At 38.5% G+C, this 22,192-nt stretch overlaps 1 protein-coding gene across 8 annotated transcripts in view; it reads left to right on the forward strand.

Annotated features, from left to right (window-relative positions):
- The window catches only part of SCAPER (S-phase cyclin A associated protein in the ER), a 589,310-nt gene that overhangs the window by 66,172 nt on the left and 500,946 nt on the right, over nucleotides 1–22,192 (forward strand). For all 8 annotated transcript variants that reach the window (XM_033189309.1, XM_033189313.1, XM_033189315.1 and 5 more), the window contains exon 5: nucleotides 5,875–6,072. In XM_033189309.1, coding sequence (XP_033045200.1) covers nucleotides 5,875–6,072 — 198 coding nt within the window. The remainder of the gene's footprint in view (nucleotides 1–5,874; nucleotides 6,073–22,192) is intronic.

Below are 22,192 nucleotides of genomic sequence, written 5' to 3' on the forward strand. Positions count from 1 at the left end.
ATAGACGCAATAAAAAATGATAAAGGGGATATCACCACCGACCCCACAGAAATACAAACAACCATCAGAGAATACTATAAATGCCTCTACGCAAATCAACTAGAAAATCTAGAAGAAATGGATAATTTCCTGGACACTTACACTCTCCCAAGACTAAACCAGGAAGAAGTTGAATCCCTGAATAGACCAATAGCAGGCTCTGAAATTGAGGCAACAATTAATAGCCTACCCAAAAAAAAAAGTCCAGGACCAGATGGATTCACAGCTGAATTCTACCAGAGGTACAAGGAGGAGCTGGTACCATTCCTTCTGAAACTATTTCAATCAATAGAAAAAGAGGGAATCCTCCCTAACTCATTTATGAGGCCAACATCATCCTGATACCAAAGCCTGGCAGAGACACAACAAAAAGAGAATTTTAGACCAATATCCCTGATGAACATCGATGCAAAAATCCTCAATAAAATACTGGCAAACCGGATTCAGCAGCACATCAAAAAGCTTATCCACCATGATCAAGTGGGCTTCATCCCTGGGATGCAAGGCTGGTTCAACATTCGCAAATCAATAAACGTAATCCAGCATATAAACAGAACCAAAGACAAGAACCACATAATTATCTCAATAGATGCAGAAAAGGCTTTTGACAAAATTCAACAGCCCTTTATGCTAAAAACGCTCAATAAATTTGGTATTGATGGAACGTACCTCAAAATAATAAGAGCTATTTATGACAAACCCACAGCTAATATCATACTGAATGGGCAAAAACTGGAAAAATTCCCTTTGAAAACTGGCACAAGACAGGGATGCCCTCTCTCACCACTCCTATTCAACATAGTGTGGAAGTTCTGGCTAGGGCAATCAGGCAAGAGAAAGAAATCAAGGGTATCCAGTTAGGAAAAGAAGAAGTCAAATTGTCCCTGTTTGCAGATGACATGATTGTATATTTAGAAAACCCCATTGTCTCAGCCAAAATCTCCTTAAGCTGATAAGCAACTTCAGCAAAGTCTCAGGATACAAAATTAATGTGCAAAAATCACAAGCATTCTTATACACCAGTAACAGACAAGCAGAGAGCCAAATCAGGAATGAACTTCCATTCACAATTGCTTCAAAGAGAATCAAATACTAGGAATCCAGCTTACAAGGGATGTAAAGGACCTCTTCAAGGAGAACTACAAACCACTGCTCAGTGAAATCAAAGAGGACACAAACAAATGGAAGAACATACCATGCTCATGGATAGGAAGAATCAATATCGTGAAAATGGCCATACTGCCCAAGGTATTTATAGATTCAATGCCATCCCCATCAAGCTACCAATGAGTTTCTTCACAGAATTGGAAAAAACTGCTTTAAAGTTCATATGGAACCAAAAAAGAGCCCGCATTGCCAAGACAATCCTAAGTCAAAAGGACAAAGCTGGAGGCGTCACGCTACCTGACTTCAAACTATACTACAAGGCTACAGTAACCAAAACAGCATGGTACTGGTACCACAACAGAGATATAGACCAATGGAACAGAACAGAGTCCTCAGAAATAATACCACACATCTACAGCCATCTGATCTTTGACAAACCTGAGAGAAACAAGAAATGGGGAAAGGATTCCCTATTAATAAATGGTGCTGGGAAAATTGGCTAGCCATAAGTAGAAAGCTGAAACTGGATCCTTTCCTTACCCCTTATACGAAAATTAATTCAAGATGGATTAGAGACTTAAATGTTAGACCTAATACCATAAAAACCCTAGAAGAAAATCTAGGTAGTACCATTCAGGACATAGGCATGGGCAAGGACTTCATGTCTAAAACACCAAAAGCAACGGCAGCAAAAGCAAAAATTGACAATGGGATCTAATTAAACTAAAGAGCTTTTGCACAGCAAAGAAACTACCATCAGAGTGAACAGGCAACCTACAGAATGGGAAAAATTTTTGCAACTACTCATCTGACAAAGGGCTAATATCCAGAATCTACAAAGAACTCAAACAAATATACAAGAAAAAACAAACAACCCCATCAAAAAGTGGGCAAAGGATATGAACAGACATTTCTCAAAAGAAGACATCCATACAGCCAACAGACACATGAAAAAATGCTCGTCATCACTCGCCATCAGAGAAATGCAAATCAAAACCACAATGAGATACCATCTCACACCAGTTAGAATGGCAATCATTAAGAAGTCAGGAAACAACAGGTGTTGGAGAGGATGTGGAGAAATAGGAACACTTTTACACTGTTGGTGGGATTGTAAACTAGTTCAACCATTATGGAAAACAGTATGGCGTTTCCTCAAGGATCTAGAACTAGATGTACCATATGACCCAGCCATCCACTACTGGGTATATACCCAAAGGATTATAAATTACTCTACTACAAAGACACATGCACACGTATGTTTATTGCGGCACTATTCACAATAGCAAAGACTTGGAATCAACCCAAATGTCCATCTGTGACAGACTGGATTAAGAAAATGTGGCACATATACACCATGGAATACTATGCAGCCATAAAAAAGGATGAGTTTGTCCTTGTAGGGACATGGATGCAGCTGGAAACCATCATTCTTAGCAAACTATCACAAGAAGAAAAACCAAACACCGCATGTTCTCACTCATAGGTGGGAACTGAACAATGAGATCACTTGGACTCGGGAAGGGGAACATCACACACTGGGGCCTATCATGGGGACGGGGGGGAGGGAGGGAGGGATTGCATGGGGAGTTATACATGATATAAACGTCATGCCACATGTACCCTAGAACTAAAGTATAATAAAAAAAAAAAAAAAAAAAGAAAATGTTGAACATGTTCAGCTTGCTAGTATTTTGCTGAAGATTTTTGCATCAATGTTCATCAAAGATAATGGCTTGTGTTTTTGTTTTTATGATGTGTCTTTGTCTGATTTTGTTATCAGGATAATATTGGCCTCATAGAATGATTTTGGAAGTATTCCCCCCTCCTCTGTTTTTGGAATAGTTTGAGTAGGATTGGTACTAGTTCTTTTTTAAACGTTTGCTAAGTTTAGCAGCGAAGCCTTCAGGACCTGAGCTTTTCTTTACTGGAAGACTTTTTATTATGGCTTTGATCTTGTTACTTGTTATTGGTCTGTGCAGGGTTTGGATTTCTTTATGGTTCAATTTTGATAGGTTGTATGTATCTTGGAATTTATCCATTCTCTCTAGATTTTCCAATTTATCTGCATATAGTTTCTCATAGTAGCCACCAACGATCCTTTGAATTTCTATGGTATCAGTTGTAGTGTCTCCTTTTTCATCTCTAATTTTTATTTGGGTCTTCTCTCTTTTCTTGGAGAGCTTCTTAATCTGAGGTTGAAGATGGAGTCTGTGAACATGAAGAAAAATACATATTGAATGTCATACACGTGCATTTTTTTGGGGATAGGTCCATAGGTTTTCTCAGATTCTTAGGGGAGCTGATGAGTCTCTCAGGGATGAGTCAGAAGTCTCAATTTCTTCCTTCTTCTTTCCCTGGCCTGCCCTTTTTTCCCCCCTCTTCTGTCTTTTTCTCTCAAAAATCCTTGATTAAAACACTATTACCTCATGGAATCCAATTGTGTGTAATTTCTCCTGCAAGTTTGGATTGTTTTGTCATCTATTGACTGTCTTGGGAAGCAGTTAGACATAGTAAGCCATAGTAGTAGTATAGTTACCTGATTAACAATTCTGGCTTCATCACTTAAATTAATGTGAGGCTTTGGGGTATAATTTAATTTAGCTAAACCGGTTTCCTCTTCTGTAAAATGAAGATAATATTAGTACCTGTAATATAAAATTGCTTCAATGATTAGATTAAGTATATGTAAATCACTTGGTACAATGCTTGGCACATAGCAAGTATATCATGAATGTTAGATGCTGGCGCAATTGTTATTATCACTGCTATTATTTTTGTCAGTAGTAAGTAGAGCCCTATATTTTAAAACTCTCTACTAGTTAACCAGCCTCTAGGATTATTATTATTTTTTTTTTTAAAGAGAGATTTAAGGTCTCACTGTGTTGCCTGGTCTGTTCTCAAACTCCTGGGCTCAAGTGATATTCCTGCCTCAGCCTCCTGAGTGGTTGGGACTACATGTGTATAATACTATGCCTGGCTAGCCTCTGTTATTTGATGTGTCTTTTCTACCTTTCTTCACAAAGTTGGCAATTATTGCCATTAGTTTATGCACATTTTTTCTACAGGTGTATTTTTTCTCCTTTTTGTCTTTCTTATGATAATTATACCTTACATTATTTGGGCACTTACTATTTGCTAGATGCATGTCAAACACCCTGTGAACGTTGGAGCAGAAATTGAAAGATTGAGTTCTAGTTTCAGTTTTGTCATTCTTTTGACTTTTGTCAAGAAATTCAGTCTGAGCCTCAGTTTTGTCATCTACAAAATAGGAATAATAATATTTGTCCTGTCTTTACAGCTTGTTGTGATGATTAAATGATCACTGTGTTTTCAAAAATCCTTTATAAAATATATTTTCTGCCCTTCTGGAATCTTTGTAAATAAAAGCCTTGGATAGAGCAGTCACACGTAATGATAGAAACAGTTTAACCCCAAAGCATTATTGCCCATTGTACATTATAAGCAAGGATGGTAAAATATTACTTTATGATTTTAATTACTTATAATTATGAATGCTATACATATATACCACATTTTATGGATGTGTGATAAATTCATAAACAGCTGGGGATGAGTGGCAATAGTTTTGATAATTTCATAAGATTAGAGTCTGGATTCATAGGAAGCTGCTAGTCCTTTGCTGATCAATGTAGAAAAAAGCTTCAGGAAGGAAGTATAATTTAGAAAACTTCCTAAGTTAATTTTAATTTTGATTGGTATATAGAAAGAAATGAGGTGGTCTGGAATATCTGGTAAAGAGCTGTCAGCACTGAGCCTCGGCCAACAGTCTAATGGTAAGCCAGCAGTGTAACTGTAGAGCTGTAACTAGAAGATGGTCTCCTGTGGCAATGTGACCTTGAACAACTCAGCCTCTGAACCTCAATTTATTAATCTGTAAAGTGGAGGTAATAATACTTACTTTAAGAAGTGTATGAAGCAGGTCAAGAGGTATGTTAAGTTGATTTATAATATACAGTTGTTCCTTAGTATCCACGGGGGATTGGTTTCATGATCTCTATATTAGTCCGTTTTCATACTGCTGTAAAGAACTGCCTGAGACTGGGTAATTTATAAAGCAAAGAGGTTTAATTAACTCACAGTTCAGCATGGTTGCGGAGGCCTCAGGAAACTCATACAATCATGGCAGAAGGCAAAGAGGAACCAACGCACCTTCTTCACAAGGTGGCAGGAAGAACTGTCCAGCGAAGTGAGGAAGATCACCTTATGAAACCGTCAGATCTTGTGAGAACTCACTATCATGAGAACAGTATAGGGGAAACTGCCCCCATGATTCAGTTACCTCTACCTGGTCTCTCCCTTTACACGTGGGGATTATGGAGATATAATTCAAGATGAGATTTGGGTGGGGACAGAGAGCCTAACCATATCAATCTCCCATGGATATAAAAATCTTTGGATGTTCAAGTCCCTTATATAAAATGGTGTAGTATTTGCATATAACCTATGCATATCCTCCCATAGACTTTAAACAATCTTTAGATTGCTTATAATACCTAATGCAATGTAAATGTTATATGTAAGTAGTTGTTATACTGTATTGTTTATAGAGAATAATGATAGGAAAAAAGTCCATACATGTTCAGTGCAGATGCTTTTTATTTCTGGAGTAGTTTTGGTTTGTAGTTGATTGAATCTTTATACAAAAATCCAATCCCTAGAAGCCATTTTATTTATTTATTTCCATGTTTTATTTTACTTCACCAGAGTACTGCAGTGGACTGTAAAATAACATCATCTACGACTGGAGATAAACACTTTGATAAAAGTCCCACTAAAACAAGGCATCCTCGGAAGATTGATCTGAGAGCTCGATACTGGGCATTTCTTTTTGACAATCTTCGCCGAGCAGTAGATGAAATCTATGTAACTTGCGAATCAGATCAGAGTGTGGTCGAATGTAAGGTAAGATTTGCTTTGAGGCCTTGTAATCCATTTGAATTAAGATTCTTGAATTTTTGCTACATCTTACTTGATCTTTTTTTGCTCTGTTGCCCAGGCTGGAGTGAGTGGTGTGATCTGGGCTCACTACAACCTCTGCCTCCCAGGCTCAAGTGATTCTCCTGCCTTAGCCTCCTGAGTAGCCGGGATTACAGGCACATGCCACCACACCCGGCTAATTTTTGTATTTTTAGTAAAGACGGGGTTTCACTGTGTTAGTCAAGCTGGTCTCGAACTCCTGACCTTAAGTGATCCACCCACCTCGGCTTCCCAAAGTGCTGGGATTAGAGGCGTGAGCCACCGTGCCTGGCCCTGACTGGATCATTTATCTCACTTTTCCTAGTTTTAATAAATTCTGTATGCTTTTCATTTAATTACCTCTTATGAAAAGTTGTTCTTTTGATCCATACACTAACATCAGCATTATGGTTCAGGTTTTCTTGATTTTGAAGATTTTTTTTGGCATCACCTAATTATATATTTTATATTCTGTGAAGGATTTGGTAGAAAGCTGTCTTGATGCATAGTTCTGGGCAGGGAATCAAAAGATTGGATACACATCCAGTATTATTTTTAAAATTCTTATCTGTATTCTCCATTGTTACTGTAGATGGCACTAGTGAGATTTCACATTCTTTGGTTTCATGTTTAATGTCTAATTGGACATTACTCCCTTTCCATTGAGATACTTATCACTCTCCTAATTCACTTTGGTTAGGGAAAAGTGAGATTGATGGCTAACCATAAACAATCCTGGGTGGGATTGGGATGTCATTGTAAGGTGTGTTTTCTAATTTTAAATAATCTTGTGTTTGTAATAGGATATTAAACAGACACATGGTGTAGAGTGTCTCTATCTAAAAAGCCTGGCCTTTTAGTAAGTAGAGACTGTATACCATATTACTTTTTACTGAATAAACCTATTTTGAGGAAAACCAGAGGGATACATGTTTATAGAAATATTAAAGAGATAACTTCTGTTTTTATGGTAAACATGGTTGAAAACCGTGGAATTCATTATGTAACCTTTGAAATATATGAGGGGTTAAAGAAGAGTTACGTATTGAGACAGCAGCTATGTTTCCTCTTAAATTGGAAACAGTCAAAATATGTTTTAGACTAGCTAAAAATATTGGTTATCAAAAGCAGGTTTCAAAATGAACATTAGTTGAAACCATCTAAATATATGTTATGTAGTTGTTATACTTAAATATTGTTACTATCAGCATGTAAAAACTGTGTGTTTTTTTTTTTTTTTTTTTGAGGCAGGTCTTTTTCTGTCACCCAGGCTAGAGTGTGGTGGTACAAACATGGCTCACTGAGGCCTTGACCTTCTGGGCTCAAGCAATCTTCCTCCCTCAGCCTCCTGAGTAGCTGGGACCACAGACATATGCCACCATGCCTGGCTAATTTTTAAAAAATTTTTGTAGCGATGAGGCCGCACTATGTTGCCCAGGTTAGTCTTGAACTCCTGGGCTTAAGCAATCCTCCTACCTCAGCATTCCAAAGCTGTGGAATTATAGGCATGAGCCACCATGCCCAGCCACTTTTTATGTTTAAAGAAAAATATTTTTAAGCTTAAAAATCATATTCTTGGAGTATAATGAGTCAGTATGTTGTGGTAGAAGACACTACTGGACTGAGTTTTCTGTTATGCTTTGTAAACTGAGCATTTGGGCTTAGGATAGCTCTAGATTACCCCTAGAGATTAATCAAAGCAGCAGTTTCTTTTTTTTTTTAATTAAAAATAACAAATGACTGATTGAAATCAAATTTGCTTAAAAATATATATACTTCTTTAGAGTAAAGTGAGATTGACCAATTGCAATTATGTCTTTTTGTGATAAGCAGAAACTCTTGCACCTTTCTCTGACATGACTGTGTTTTAGGAAGCTAGAATTGGCCACAAGAAAGTGTGGATTTTATTTCTGGTTCTGTCACTTATTCCAAGCTTTATAAAAGCTCAATAGCAATAGAAATTTTTTGTGTACGTTGTAGATTAAAAGAATGGAGAAAGTTTTGACAAAGTGAGAGGAGTAGAGATGTGTTTTCCATTCTTTGTACTGTGCCAAGATGCTCAAAGGCTTATGCTGAGAAATCTAGGAGTTTAAAAGGTATTTTTATATTCAACTCTTCTTATCCGAGACTTACAGGTGGTGATGTATAAAAGATACAATTTAACGTTTGGTCTAACCACATGCTGGGTATATACTAACTAGTTTTCTTGTTTTGTTTTGCTTTATTCTCATTATTAAGGCACTGCCATCTATGATCCCATTTGGTTAGTATCTTTAAGAGATACATGACCCAATAATTTTTCCTCATTTTGTAAGTGGATTCAGCCATTGTTTTGTTAATGCATTGAAAGATTTATTCCTATTTGTGATTTTTATGTTTTAACCTTAGTTAAAATAATCACAGTTCAGTTCTGTGTCTCATATGTAAAATGCTGTTAATAACACATTATGTAATTCACATAAGTATAGCGTGATGTGAAAAGTATCTTTCCTGTTTGCTAGGGATTTCTGAGTAGATGCTAACTTTGTAATCAAAAGAAGCTACGTTCCTCATTTTTTGAGTTTGAAGATTGTGCCTGTTCATGACATCGGCTACTTTACTATATAAATTGCTAAGAACTAACATTGTAGCAAAACTCTACTCTAAGCATTACCCCTACATTTCCCTTGCTCTCTTGCAAGGTAGGCTAGAGTGGGTTGGGGGAATTGCTTTTTGGAGTGTGCTTAGTTAATGAAGTGGTGGCCATTCCCTCATTTGTTCTCACAAAATTTTGAGGTAAGGGTTGAAAGAGTTGGTTGTGAAATTTGTGGGTGTGGCTGCTGGAAGGGGAGATTGGCATCTTCTTCTCTGGTTGAATGTTTGTTGTGTGGACTGATTTTGGTGTCTCTGGAATGTATTGAGAGAGTTTGGGGAAAACATGCTGGGAATACATTTTATTTTCCTTTCCTTGTTTCCCATTTGAATCTGGAGGGAACTAGATGTGTGTCTCTGGAGGATTGGGGGCTCCTTTGGATAAAGAGATTGGCACCTGCATCTGGCTTAGAGATTTCATAGCACAATAGACTTGCTGGAGTAACCTGTGCCAGCTGGGCTTGAACACTCTAGGATAGTTCTCAGTGATCAAGTAAAGAAGACCTGAGTGTATCTAATGATCTATTTGAGGGAAGGAGCATAGGCATAGATGAAGGTGTTAAGAGTCATAGGAGCTTCCTCTGGGGACACTTGGCTAGGTGAGTATATGTAAAACTCTGATGGAGTTGGGCCCCAGTGTCTCTTATTCTCATATTTGTTTCCATGTGTACTCAATCTTTAGCTCCCACTTATAAGAGAGAACTTGGTACTTGGTTTTCTATTACTGCATTAGTTTGCTTAGGATAATGGCCTCCTGCTGCATCCATGTTCCTGCAAAGCACATGATCTTGTTTTTTCCTGTGTCTGCATAGTATTCCATGGTGTATATGTACCACATTTTCTTTATCCAGTCTACTATTGATGGGCATCTAGGTTGATTCCATGTCTTTGCTATTGTGGATAGTGCTGCAGTGAACATATGTGTGCATATATCTTTTTGGTAGAGCAGTTTATATTCCTTTGGGTATATACTCAATAATGGGATTGCTGGGTCAAATGGTATTTCTGTTTTCAGTTCTTTGAGAAATCTCCAAACTGCTTTCCATGGTGGCTGAACAAATTTACATTCCCACAGTAGTGTATAGGCATTCCCTTTTCTCCACAACCTTGCCAGCATCTGTTTTTGACTTAAACAATAGCCATTCTGTCTGGTATGATGTGGGATCTCAGTGTGGTTTTGATTTGCATTTCTCTAATGATTAGTGATGTTGAACATTTTTTCTTATGCTTGTGTATGTATTTTTGTTTTTTGAGACGGAGTCTCGCTGTGTCACCCACGCTGTAGTGCAGTGGCGCAATCTCGGCTCACTGCAAGATCTGCCTCCCAGGTTCATGCCATTCTCCTGCCTCAGCCTCCAGAGTAGCTGGCGCTACAGGCACCCGCCACCATGCCCGGCTAATTTTTTGTATTTTTAGTAGAGATGGGGTTTCACCGTGGTCTTGATCTCCTGACCTCGTGATCTGCCCGCATTGGCCTCCCAAAGTGCTAGGATTACAGGCATGAGCCACTGCGCCCAGCCGTGTATGTATTCTTTTGACGAATGTCTGTTCGTGTACTTTGCCCAGTTTTAAATGGGGTTGTATAATTTTTCTGACTGATGTAAGATGGTATCTCATTGTGGTTTTGATTTGTATTTGTCTGATGAATAGTGATGTTGAGCATTTGATATTGTTTGGCTCTGTCCCCACCCAAATCTTACCTTGAATTGTAATTCCCATAATCCCCACATGTCGTGGGAGGTAATTTAATCGTGGAGGTTGTTACCCTCATTCTGTTCTCGTGATAAGTGAGTGATTTATCATGAGATCTGATGGTTTTATAAGGGGCTTTTCCCCCTTTTGCTTGGCACTTTTCCTTGCTGCTGCCACATGGAAGAAGGACGTGTTTACTTCCCCTTCCACCATGATCATAAGTTTCCTGAGGCCTCCCCAGTTATGCTGAACTGAGTCAGTTAAACCTCTTTCCTTTATAAATTACCCAGTCTCAAGTATGTCTTTATTAGCAGTGTGAGAGCAAACTGATACAGCATTTTTTATATGCTTGTTGACTGTGTTGTGTCTTTGAGAAATGTCTGTTCATGTCCTTTGCCCATTTTTTAATTGGGGCTGTTTGTGTTTTGCTTGTTGATTTAAATTCCTTATAGATTCTAGATATTGGATCTTTGTCAGATGCATAGTTTGTGAATATTTTCTTCCATTTTGTACGTTGTCTGTTTACTTTAATTGTTTCTTTTGCTGTATAGAAGATATTTAATTATGTCCCACTTGTCTATTTTTGTTTTTGTTGCAATTGCCTTTGGGGATTTTGTTATGAAATTGTTGCCAAGACATACATCCAGAATGATATCTTCTAGGTTTTCTTCTATGGTTTTTATAATTTGAGGCTTTACAATTACTTTTCTTTTTTTTTTTTGAGACAGTGTCTCGCTCTGTCGTCCAGGCTGGAGTGCAATGGCGTGGTCTCGGCTCACTGCACGCTCTGCCTCCCAGGTTCATGCCATTCTCCTGCCTCAGCCTCCTGAGTAGCTGGGACTACAGGTGCCTGCCACCATGCCTGGCTAGTGTTTTGTATTTTTTAGCAGAGACAGGGTTTCACTGTGTTAGCCAGGATGGTCTCAATCTCCTGACCTCAGGATCTGCCCGCCTTGGCCTCCCAAAGTGCAGGGATTACAGGCGTGAGCCACCGTGCCCGGCCTACAATTACTTTTTAAATCCATTTTCAGTTGATTTTTATGTATGGTGAAAGGAAGTGGTCCAGTTTCAGTCTTCTGCATATGGCTAGCTAGTTATACCAATACCATTTATTGAATAAGGAATCCTTTATTCATTGCTTGTTATTGTTGATTTTTCAAAGATATGATGATTGTAGGTGTGTGGCTTTATTTCTGGGTTCCCTAACTAGTTTCGTTGTTCTATGTATCTGATTTTCGTACCATGCTATTTTTGTTACTATAACCTTGTAGTATGGTTTGAAGTGAAGTAGTGTTCTGCCTCCAGCTTTGTTCTTTTTGCTTAGGATTGCTTTGGCTATTGGGGCTCTTTTTTGGTTCCACATGAATTTTAGAATAGTTTTTTTTGAATTCTGTGAAAAATGTCATTGGTAGTTAGGAATTGGCATTGGTAGTTGGTAGTTTGGCATTGAATCTGTAAATTGCTTTGGTCAGTATAGCAATTTTAACAGTATTGATTCTTCCTATCCATGAGCATGGAATATGTTTCCATTTGTTTGTGTCATCTCTGATTTCTTTCAGCATTGTTTTGTAATTCTCATAGAGGTCTTTCACCTCCCTGGTGAAATTTATTTCTAGATTTATTTGTTTATTTATTTATTTGTGGCTAATGTGAATGGGATTGTGTTCTTGATTTGGTTCTCAGATTGAATGTTATGGTGTATAGAAATGCTACTGATTTTTGTACATTGATTTTGTATTCTGAAACTTAAGTTATCAGTTCTAAGAGCCTTTGGACAGAGACTATCAGGTTTTCTAGGTGTAGAATCATATTGTCTGCAGAGACAGCTTGACTTCCTCTCTTCCTATTTGGATGCCTTTTATTTTATTCTCTCAGCCGATTGCTGTGGCTAGGATTTCCACGACTGCATTGAATAGGAGTGGTGAGGTGGGAATCCTTGTTTTGTTCTGGTTTTCAAGGGGAATAGTTTCAGCATTTGCCCATTCAGTATTATTTTAGCTGTGATGGTGTCATGGAGCCTCTTATTATTTTCAGTTATGTTATCTTGATACCTTGTTTATTGAAGGTTTTTAACATGGAGTGACGTTGAATTTTATTGAAAGCCTTTTCTGGGTCTGTTGAGATGCTCATGTGGTTTTTGTTTTTAGTTCCGTTTATGTGGTGGATCACATTTATTGATTTGCATGTGTGAACCAACCTTACATCTCAGGAATAAAGCCTACTTGATCATAGTGAATTAACTTTTTGATGTGCTGCCTGATTCTGTTTGCTAGTATATTGTTGAGTGTTTGTTTTTTTTTAATCTGTGTTCATCAGGGACATTGGCCTGAGCATTTCTGGTTTAATTTATTCCTAGACATTTTGTGTGTGTGTGTGTGTGTGTATGTGGCTATTGTGGATGGGATTGTGCTCTTGATTTGGTTCTCAGGTTGGACGTTATTGTTGTATAGAAGTGCTACTACTAATTTTTGTATATTAATTTTGTATCCTGAAACTTTACTGAAGTTGTTTATCAGTTCTTGGAGCCTTTGGATGTTGCGTCTCTTCCCGGTTTTGGTATTAGAATGATGCTGGCCTCATACAATGAGTTAGGGAGGAGTTCTTTCTCAATTTTTGGGAGCGATTTTAGTAGAATTTTTATTAGCTCTTCTTTGTATATCTGATAGAATTCAGCTGTGAATCTGTCTGGTTCAGGGATTTTTTTGGGTTTTAGGTTTTTTCTTAATGCTTCCGTTTCAGAACTCATTATTGGTTTGTTCAGGATTTCAGTTTCTTCTGGGTTCAGTCTTGGGAGGTTGTATGTTTCCGAAAATTTATCCATTTCTTTTAGGTTTTCCAGTTGGTATGCACAGAGGTGTCTGTAATAGTCTCTGAGGACTTTTTGTATTTCTGTGGGGTTGATGGTAATGTGAACTTTGTCATTGCCAATTGTGTTTATTTGGATCTTTTTTTCTTTATTAATCTAGCTAGCTGTCTATTAACTTTGTTTATTTTTTTGTAAGAACCAACTTTTCTTCATTGATCTTTTGTATGGATTTTCATGTCTCAATGTTGTTCAGTTCAGCTCTTCCTTATTAGTATGGTGGTAAGTATCCTTGCCCATCAGTGTTGTTGAGTTCAGCTCTTAGTTTGGTTATTTCTTTTGCTAGCTTTGGGGTTGGTTTGCCCTTGTTATTTATTTATTTATTTTTTTTTTGAGGCAGAGTCTCGCTCTGTCCCCCAGGCTGAAGTGCAGTGGCAGCTCACTGCAAGCTCCGCCTCCTGGGTTCACACCATTCTCCTGCCTCAGCCTCCTGAGTAGCTGGGACTACAGGTGCCTGCCACAGCGCCCTGCTAATTTTTTTGTATTTTTAGTAGAGACGGGGTTTCACCGTGGTCCCGATCTCCTGACCTTATGATCCACTCACCTTGGCCTCCCAAAGTGCTGGGATTACAGGTGTGAGCCACCGCGCCTGGCTGTTTTTTTTCTTCTTCTTCTTTTTTTTTTTTTCACTTCCTCTCTGTATGATGTTAAGTTGTTAATTTGAGATCTTTCTAACTTATTGATGTATGCATTTCGTGCTATAAACTTTCCTCTTAACACTGTGTCCAAGAGATTCTCTTATGTTGTTTCTTTGTTTTTATTAGTTTCAAATAATTTTTTGATTTCTATCTTAGTTTCATTGCTTGTCAAAAAGTGATTCATGAGCAGGTTGCTTAATTTCCATGTAATTGTATGTTTTTGAGAGATCTTACTATAGATTTCTATTTTTATTGCACTGTAGTCTGAGGGTGTAGTTGGTATGATTTCACTTTGAATTTATTGAGAATTGCTTTATGGCTGAGTGTGTGGTCCATCTTAGAGTATGTGCTATGTGCAGATGAGAAGAATTTATATTCATTTGTCATTGGGTGAAGTATTCTGTAGAAAGCTGTTAAGTCCATTTGATCAAGTATCAATTTAGGTCCTTAATATCTTTGTTAATTTTCTACCATGATCTGTCTAACACTGTCAGTGGGGTGTTGAAATCTGTTATTATGTGTGGTTATCTAAGTCTCTTTATAGGTCTCTGATAACTTATATCATGAATCTAGGTGCTCTAATGTTGGGTACATATATATTTAAGATGGTTAAATCTTCTTGTTTAATTGAACTGTTTATTAATATGTAATACTCTTCTTTGTTCTTTTTGATTATTTTTGGTTGAAAATCTGTTTGAAATAATGGCAACCCCTGCTTTTTTTGTTTTCTGTTTGCTTGATAAATCTTTCTGCATCCCTTTACTTTGAGTCTGTGGTTGTTGTTGCATGTGAGATGCGTCTTTTGAAGGCAGTCTATAGTTGGGTCTTGCTTCTTTATCCAGTTCACCATTCTGTGCCTTTTAAGTGGAATGTTTATATTATATTCAAGGTCAATATTGATATGTGATGCATTAATCCTATCATCATGTTGTTAGCTGGTTGATTCTTATGTCGACTTGATTATATAATTGTTTTGTTGTGTCAGTGGGCCCTTTTGGTGGCTGGTGTTGTTTTTTCATTTTCTTGTTTAGCACTCTCTTAGGGACCTCTTTTAAGGCAAGTCTGATGGTAATGAATTCCCTTAACATTTGCTTGTGTCAAAAGGATTTTTTTTCTCCTTTGCTTGTGAAGCTTAGTTTGGCTGGATATGAAATTCTTGGTTGGAATTTATTTTATTTAAGGATACTGAATATAAGCTCCCAATCTCTTCTGGTTTCTGCTGAAAGGTCTGCTGTAAGCCTGATGAGTTTCCCTTTGTAGGTGACCTGCCTTTTCTCTCTAGCTGCCTTTAAGGTTTTTTTCTTTTGCGTTGACCTTGGAGAATCTGATAATTATGTGTCTGGGGGATGGTTGTCATATAGTATCTTGCAGTTGTTCCCTGAATTTGCATGTTCATGTGTCTAGTGAGGTTGGGGAAATTTTAATGGACAATTTCTGCTTGTTAGTTCATTCTTACACTGCTATGAAGAAATACCTGAGACCAGGTAATTTATAAAGAAAAGAGATTTAATTGGCAAATGGTTCCACAGGCCGTACAGGAAGCATGTAGCATCTGCTTCTGGGGAGGCCTCAGGGAGCCTTGTACTCATGGCAGAAGGCAAAACAGGAACAGCAGGCATCTTACATGGCAGGAGCAGGACCAAGAACGAGGGGGAGGTGCCGCACACTTTAAACAACCAGATCTCATGAGAACTCTTATCATGAGGACAGCACCAAAGGGATGGTGCGAAGCTGTTCATAAAGGATTCACCTGCATGATTCAGTTATCTCCCACTAGGCCCTCCAGCACTGGGGATTACAATTGAATTTGAGATTTGGGAGGAGACACCAATCCAACCGTATAATTCCTCAAATATGTTTTCCAAATTGCTTGCTATATCTCCGACTTGTTCAGGAATGCCAGTGTGTTAGAGGTTTGGTCTCTTTACATAATCACATATTTCTCAGAGGTTTTGTTCATTTTTTAAAATTCCTTTTTCTTTATATGCCCGCATTGATTTGAAAGAGCAGTCTTTGAGCTCTAAGATTCTCTCCTCAGCTTCATGTATTCTCTTATTAATGTTTCCTGTTGTATTGTGAAATTCCTATAGTGAATTTTTCATTTCCAGAAGTTCAGTCTGGTTCTTCCTTAAAATGGTTATGTTGTCTTTCAACTCGTAGATGGTGTCACTGTTTACCTTGCATTGGTTTTCAGCCTTCTCCTGTATCTTGTGGAGTTTCCTTCCCATCGAAATTCTGAATTGTAGGTCTTTCATTTCAGCCATCTCAGTCTGGTTAAGAACGATTGCTGAGGAGCTAATGCAGTTATTTGGAGATAAGAAGATACTCGGGTTTTAGAATTGCCAGAATTTTTGTGCTGGCTGTTTCTCATCTGTGTGTGCTGATGTTCTTTTAATTTGTGAAGTTGCTGTTCTTTAGATAGAGCTTTTTGCTTTTATATTCTTTGATGCCTTTGAGGGTTTGACTGTGATATAATTTGGTTTAATCAGGTGGCTTCATTTCTGAATGCTTTCAGGCCACCAGGCCTCAGCACAGCACTCCTGTGCTGTGGACTCCAACCCTGGGGGGCTGGAACTAGGCCTGCAGGTTTCTTCTCTGTCCCCTAGAGGTCAAACACCTGCTGCACTGGAGGGATTGAGGTAATCCCAGTCAGCCGACAACCGCGTTCTGATGGGCTGCTAGCAAATATGCTCTGGTAGGGTGATGGAAGGGGTTGTGGGAGAGTATGCTGTGGTGGTGGTGCGGGGGCATCGTGGGTGAGTGTGTACCAGTGCAGTGGTGGGGCAACCACAGGTGATTGTGCACCGGTAGGGTGGTAGGGGATGCCGTAGGTGAGTCCTCACCAATGGAGTGATTGAGGGGGAGGGGTTGGTGTACAACAACAGGACAATGGGGGCCCTGTGGGTGTGCATAGTGGTGGTGGGTCCTCATGGACGTGCAGCCTGACAAGGGGATGTTGTGGGTGTGTGTGTGCTGGCAGGGTCCTGTCTACAAAAGCACTCCTATGGGAGGGTGAGGGCTGGGAAAGAGTTATGGTAGTGACCACTGAGAAGCATTTCAGTGGGGCCACTGTGGCTGTGTTGCGAGTGCGTGTGGCCAGGGAGGGACCCTGGAAGAGGCCAGCAAATGCGAGCATTTAGATCATACTGGCCCTGCACTGCAGGCAAGACAGCCCTGCTCTCTCCTGGTCTGGCAGCTAAGAAAGGCCAAAGCCCTATCTATAGGAGTATGGCAAGTCTTGGGGAATGGGAGCCCATGACCATGCTCCATAGTAGCTGTCCCCATGCCTAACCCTCTGGGCTCCATGCAGTTTGCAGTTCTTTCTCTGCCAACTCCCTGGGCAGTTCTCCCTGCCATCTCAAATGCCTGTGGAGGTCATGAGGGGCTCCTGCAGGTCTGTGGTGAGGGTGGACCACTCCATCCCTGTTTTACTCACCCCTTCCTTAGGAGCCACTTTGGGCCAGGAACGGGTCACGGTGCTTGGCAACCCTGTTCAGGGTTCCCAGCTTCCTTCCCCTTCAGCCCCAGGGTCTGTGTTCTCCCTCTGTCCACTCTCAATGCCTTCTTTACAAAGGTCTGCTTGGAGTGTGCCAGTCTAATTGATGTTTTGATCTTTCTTGGTGGGTGAAGGTCTTCTTCCTGGCTACGTCTAGTTGGCCATTTTGACTATTCTCCTCTCTCACATTTTAAACTGGTAAAACTAAGTTCATGATCTCTCCATCCCACCTCGAACCTGATGTGTTTCTCTTCCTTGAATGGCACATACTACTTCTACCCCCAGGTGTTTGTGCTTGAGACCTGGGAGACATCCTTGGTTCCTCCCCTCACTTCACAAAACCACTCACTATCCAATGGATTAATTCCTTTCAGAATTACCTCCTAAATCTTTCCAGTCCATTCATGTGTCTCACTCTACTGCTACCATCCTAGTCCAAGCTGTCATAAAATGCTTAGATTAAAGTGAAGCCTTCTAACAGGACTCCCTGCATCCTTCTAATAGATTCTCTACACTGCAGGCAGATTGCTACTTAAAAAATGGCAAATATCTTTGGGAGGCCGAGGCAGGCGGATCACAAGGTCAGGAGATCAAGACACTCCTGGCTAACATGGTGAAACCCCGTCTCTACTAAAAATACAAAAAATTAGCCGGGCATGGTGGCGGGCGCCTGTAGTCCCAGCTACTCGGGAGGCTGAGGCAGGAGAATGGCATGAACCCAAGAGGTGGAGCTGTCAGTGAGCTGAGATTGCACCACTGCACTCCAGTGTGGGCGACAGAGTGAGACTCCATCTCAAAAACAAACAAACAAAAAAAATGTCTCTCTCATTACTTTGATTGAAGTTGTTCAAAGATTTTTCTTTACTCTGAACGTCAAAATCCTTAACATGGTAATATTGAGGATCTTGAGTGACTTGATCCGTAAATTCTTCATTTCACACCACTTTTGTCCCCTCCCTTCTGCCTCATGTAAATTAGACTTCCTTTAGTTCCGTAGCCATACCATGTCCTTGCATGTTTCCTGGCCTTTCCGTGTTCTAATTTTTCTGCCCAGAACACTCTTTCCTCCTTCTTCTTGCCCAACATCTTCTTACCTCCCTCATTTCTTTTACTTAACTCCTATTCATAATTTACATTTCAGCCTAAGTGTCACTTTCCCAGGGGAGCCTAACTTACGTTTCAGACTATGATATGCTCTTATAGTGTATATGCTTCTTTGGAAATATATATCACAGTTGAAATGAAATAATTATATATTTAGTTGTTTAATATCTGTCTCCCTTTCTAGATACTAAGCTCCATCAGGATAGAAACAACACTGTGTATTGTTTACCCCTCCATCTTCAGTACTTGGTACTGGCACTGGATCATAGGAAATGCCCAGTAAATAGGTGTTGAACGGGTGTGTGAAGCCATGAGACTACATACACAGTTGCACTAATGTTAGTCTTCGTAGTTATGTGATTCTTAATTCCCCCAGTGATCCTTAGCAGCCAGTCATATGCTAAAAGGGTACAAAGATGGTGGGTATATGGATTAATCTTGGGCTAGTATTCTTCAAGCAGGTGCATTGGAATTTCAGTAGAGTAAAAGGAGTTGAAGAGGGTAAGAGAGTAGTTGGAGTAATGGGCCATGGAACCTAAGCTGATGGGGAAGGAAATGATTATAAGAGAAGCCTGATAGTGATGCTAAGTATTTACAAATACTCCTTGGACATGAGTGAGTAAGATGGATTCTCTGTAGATAGAAAGTGTTAGGTTTATGTTTATATTTTTGAAATTAATACTTGGATCCTCCAAATACTAGTTTTCTTAATCTCCTTGATCTGTCAGATAGTGTATGTATCGTGCCTCCTCCCACCATTCCCAAGTCCCCAAAATCCATTATATCATTCTTTATGCCATTGCACATCCTCATAGCTTAGCTTCCACTTATAAGTGAGAATGTAAAATATTTGGTTTTCCATTCTTGAGTTATTCCATTTAGAATAATGGCCTCCAACTCCATCCACATTGCTGCAAAGGTCATTATTTCATTCTGTTTTATGGCTGAGTAGTATTTCGTGGTATATAGATACCATGTTTTTTGTTGTCCACTTGTTAGTTGATGGATATTTAGGTTGGTTTCATATTTTTGAAATTGTGAATTGTGCTGCTATAAACACGCGTGTACATGTGTCTTTTTCATATAAGGACTTTGTTTCCTTTGGGTAAATACCCAGTAGTGGGATTGCTGGATCATTTGATCCAGCCTGGCCCTTAAATGCTTTTCATTGTGAATTCTGTTTTGTCTGATATTACTGTTATAATCTTTTTGTTTTGATTTGCCTGTTATACTTTAGCTCAGGAATTGAAATTTGTTACAGAGAACATGAGATTCAGGACAAGGATAGAAGGCTAAGAATTCACTTGTGCATTTATGGGAGTTGGCTTCTGTTACCTCACCATTGTCTTACATTAATAGCCATCCTTTCTTCATCTGTATCTGTATCTTTTCTTCTTAGCCTTATTCTGCATATTCCCTGTTGTGTTTCATGCATTGTAGTCTTCACAGTAAAATTTTACTGTTTGATTGGTTAAATAATTAATTTCTTCTTTATATGTAACATTTACTAAAGCATTGTCTTATGAGTGTTTAAGTTGTAGAGACAGCTGTCATTTTTTACTCTGTTTAACATGACACTTTATTGACAATTTCTGGGTTGACAAATCTTTGTTCCTTATATCTAGTTTTCATATACATTATCATCAGTATGATAGAGCATTGATGTTTTTCCTTTTGGGTATTTTGAATAATGGAATAACTTTATTTATTCCGTTATTCCAATGGAATTACAGTTATTCCAATGGAATAACTGTAATTATGTCATAACTACTGTTGGATTTGTCAGATTTGACTGGTCTGGTTTTCTCAGTCTGTTTTCTATTGCTTGTAACAGAATACTAGAACCTGGGTAATTTATAAATATAATGTATATTTATAAATATTATTTATAAAATAATTATATATTATATAAATATATATAAATCTTTATAATTATAAGGATAAGAAATTTATTTCTCATGGTTATAGAGGGGCTTTATCTGGTTTGGGCCTTCTTGCTGGTGGGGACTCTATGCAGAGTCCCAAGACAACATACGACATCACATGGTGAGGGGGCTGAGCCTACTAGCTCAGGCCTGTCTTCCTTCTCGTATAGGTGCACCAGTCTCATTCACATGCTAACTCATTAATCCATTAACCCATCAAACCATTCATGAGAGGAGAGCCTTCATGGCCCAATTATCTCTTAAGGGCCCCACCTCTTAATACTGCCACAGTTGAGGATTAAATTTCAACACGAGTTTTTAAGGAGACAAATATTCAAACCATAGCACTGGGATAAATCCCTAGTTATGTGAGCCTAGTTTCTAGACATAGTATTATACCATTTTATACCATACTTTCATTTTTCAACTATATCTTCCTGATTTATTTATTTTTGTTGATGGAACCACCATTCTTCTAGTCACCTGTGTTCTATATTGTGTTGACTACAAAGTTCCTATCCATTCATCTTTTGCATTGTATTTTTTTTTTTCCATTCACAAACTCCTTCCCTCTTTCCTAGTGTCAAGATACTGCTTTTTGAAGACCTTTATTACTCTCTGGTGAAGTGTTATCTTTTTGGTATGTCCTCCTCTAGTTTTTTTCTTTTTATTGTCCTTCATATTACTTTCCTGCTGTAAAACTTGTAAAAATTCTATCTCTATAGTCTTCTGAATCCACAGTAGACTAATCATTTTGGCTTTTAAAACCTCCTACTGTATGGTCTTAGTTGACTTTTTTGGTTACGTTATAAGCCGCCTGTATACTCACTACAGAAGAGCTTGAGAAAGCTGAGTCTTCAGGACTGAATCCACAGGCTTTGGTATTCCAAGTGGAGACGTGTTTTTAAAAAATGAATTAGTGTCTCTCATTTGGGAACTGGCATAATGCAACAGGATGAAATAACCTCAGCCCTGAGATTTTGTTGGACTTAATCTCAGTAGCAGTCATCTGTAGCTTTTAGACAAAGAGAGGAAATGGAAAGAAAGAGAAATGGGATGTTGGAAAGTGGACATTTGTTCAAGTCAGTTTGGTGGAAGAATAGTAACTGGAGGGTGAAATCCAGTTCCACCTTACTGTTTTTTGTCTAATTCATTACAATTTAGACACATTACAACTTAGCTTTGTCAGAAAAAAAAGGAATGAAAATCATGTATATGATTGGTAGTAGAAACCAAAATATATAGCAGAATATGAAACTGAATAATAAATAAGCCATGAGATCTGAATGTGATCTTAAAAATCATATAATCTAGCCATTTTATCTAACTGATGGGAAGCTGTAAAACTAAATGATGTGTCAGAAATTACCTAATGAGTTAGCCTCAGAGCTAAGGACTGGAAACACAAGTGGACTTATATTTTATTCAACCACATTTAATGAAGATTACAATATGCACTGTTTTGGGTGAAGTATAACAAAAATGCCTTAGATCAAATACATCATGTTGATTTAGATGCCACAGTTTTTTTCTTTTATAATTTATTTAAAGGCTTTCTTTTAGGAGGGAACATCCATGCTGCTCCTTCTGTGGATGTCGCCTTGGGTTATTTACAGTTTTTATTGAGATAATTCTATTTATTAATTTAAAATTCTTTCCTAAGTATGGATTTGAAATGATAGAAATTTATCAGATAATGACTGCAACATAGAAAAGA

This window comes from Trachypithecus francoisi, unplaced genomic scaffold (assembly GCF_009764315.1).
Source record: "Trachypithecus francoisi isolate TF-2019V2 unplaced genomic scaffold, Tfra_2.0 Lachesis_group3, whole genome shotgun sequence".
Classification (NCBI taxonomy): Eukaryota; Metazoa; Chordata; class Mammalia; order Primates; family Cercopithecidae; genus Trachypithecus; species Trachypithecus francoisi.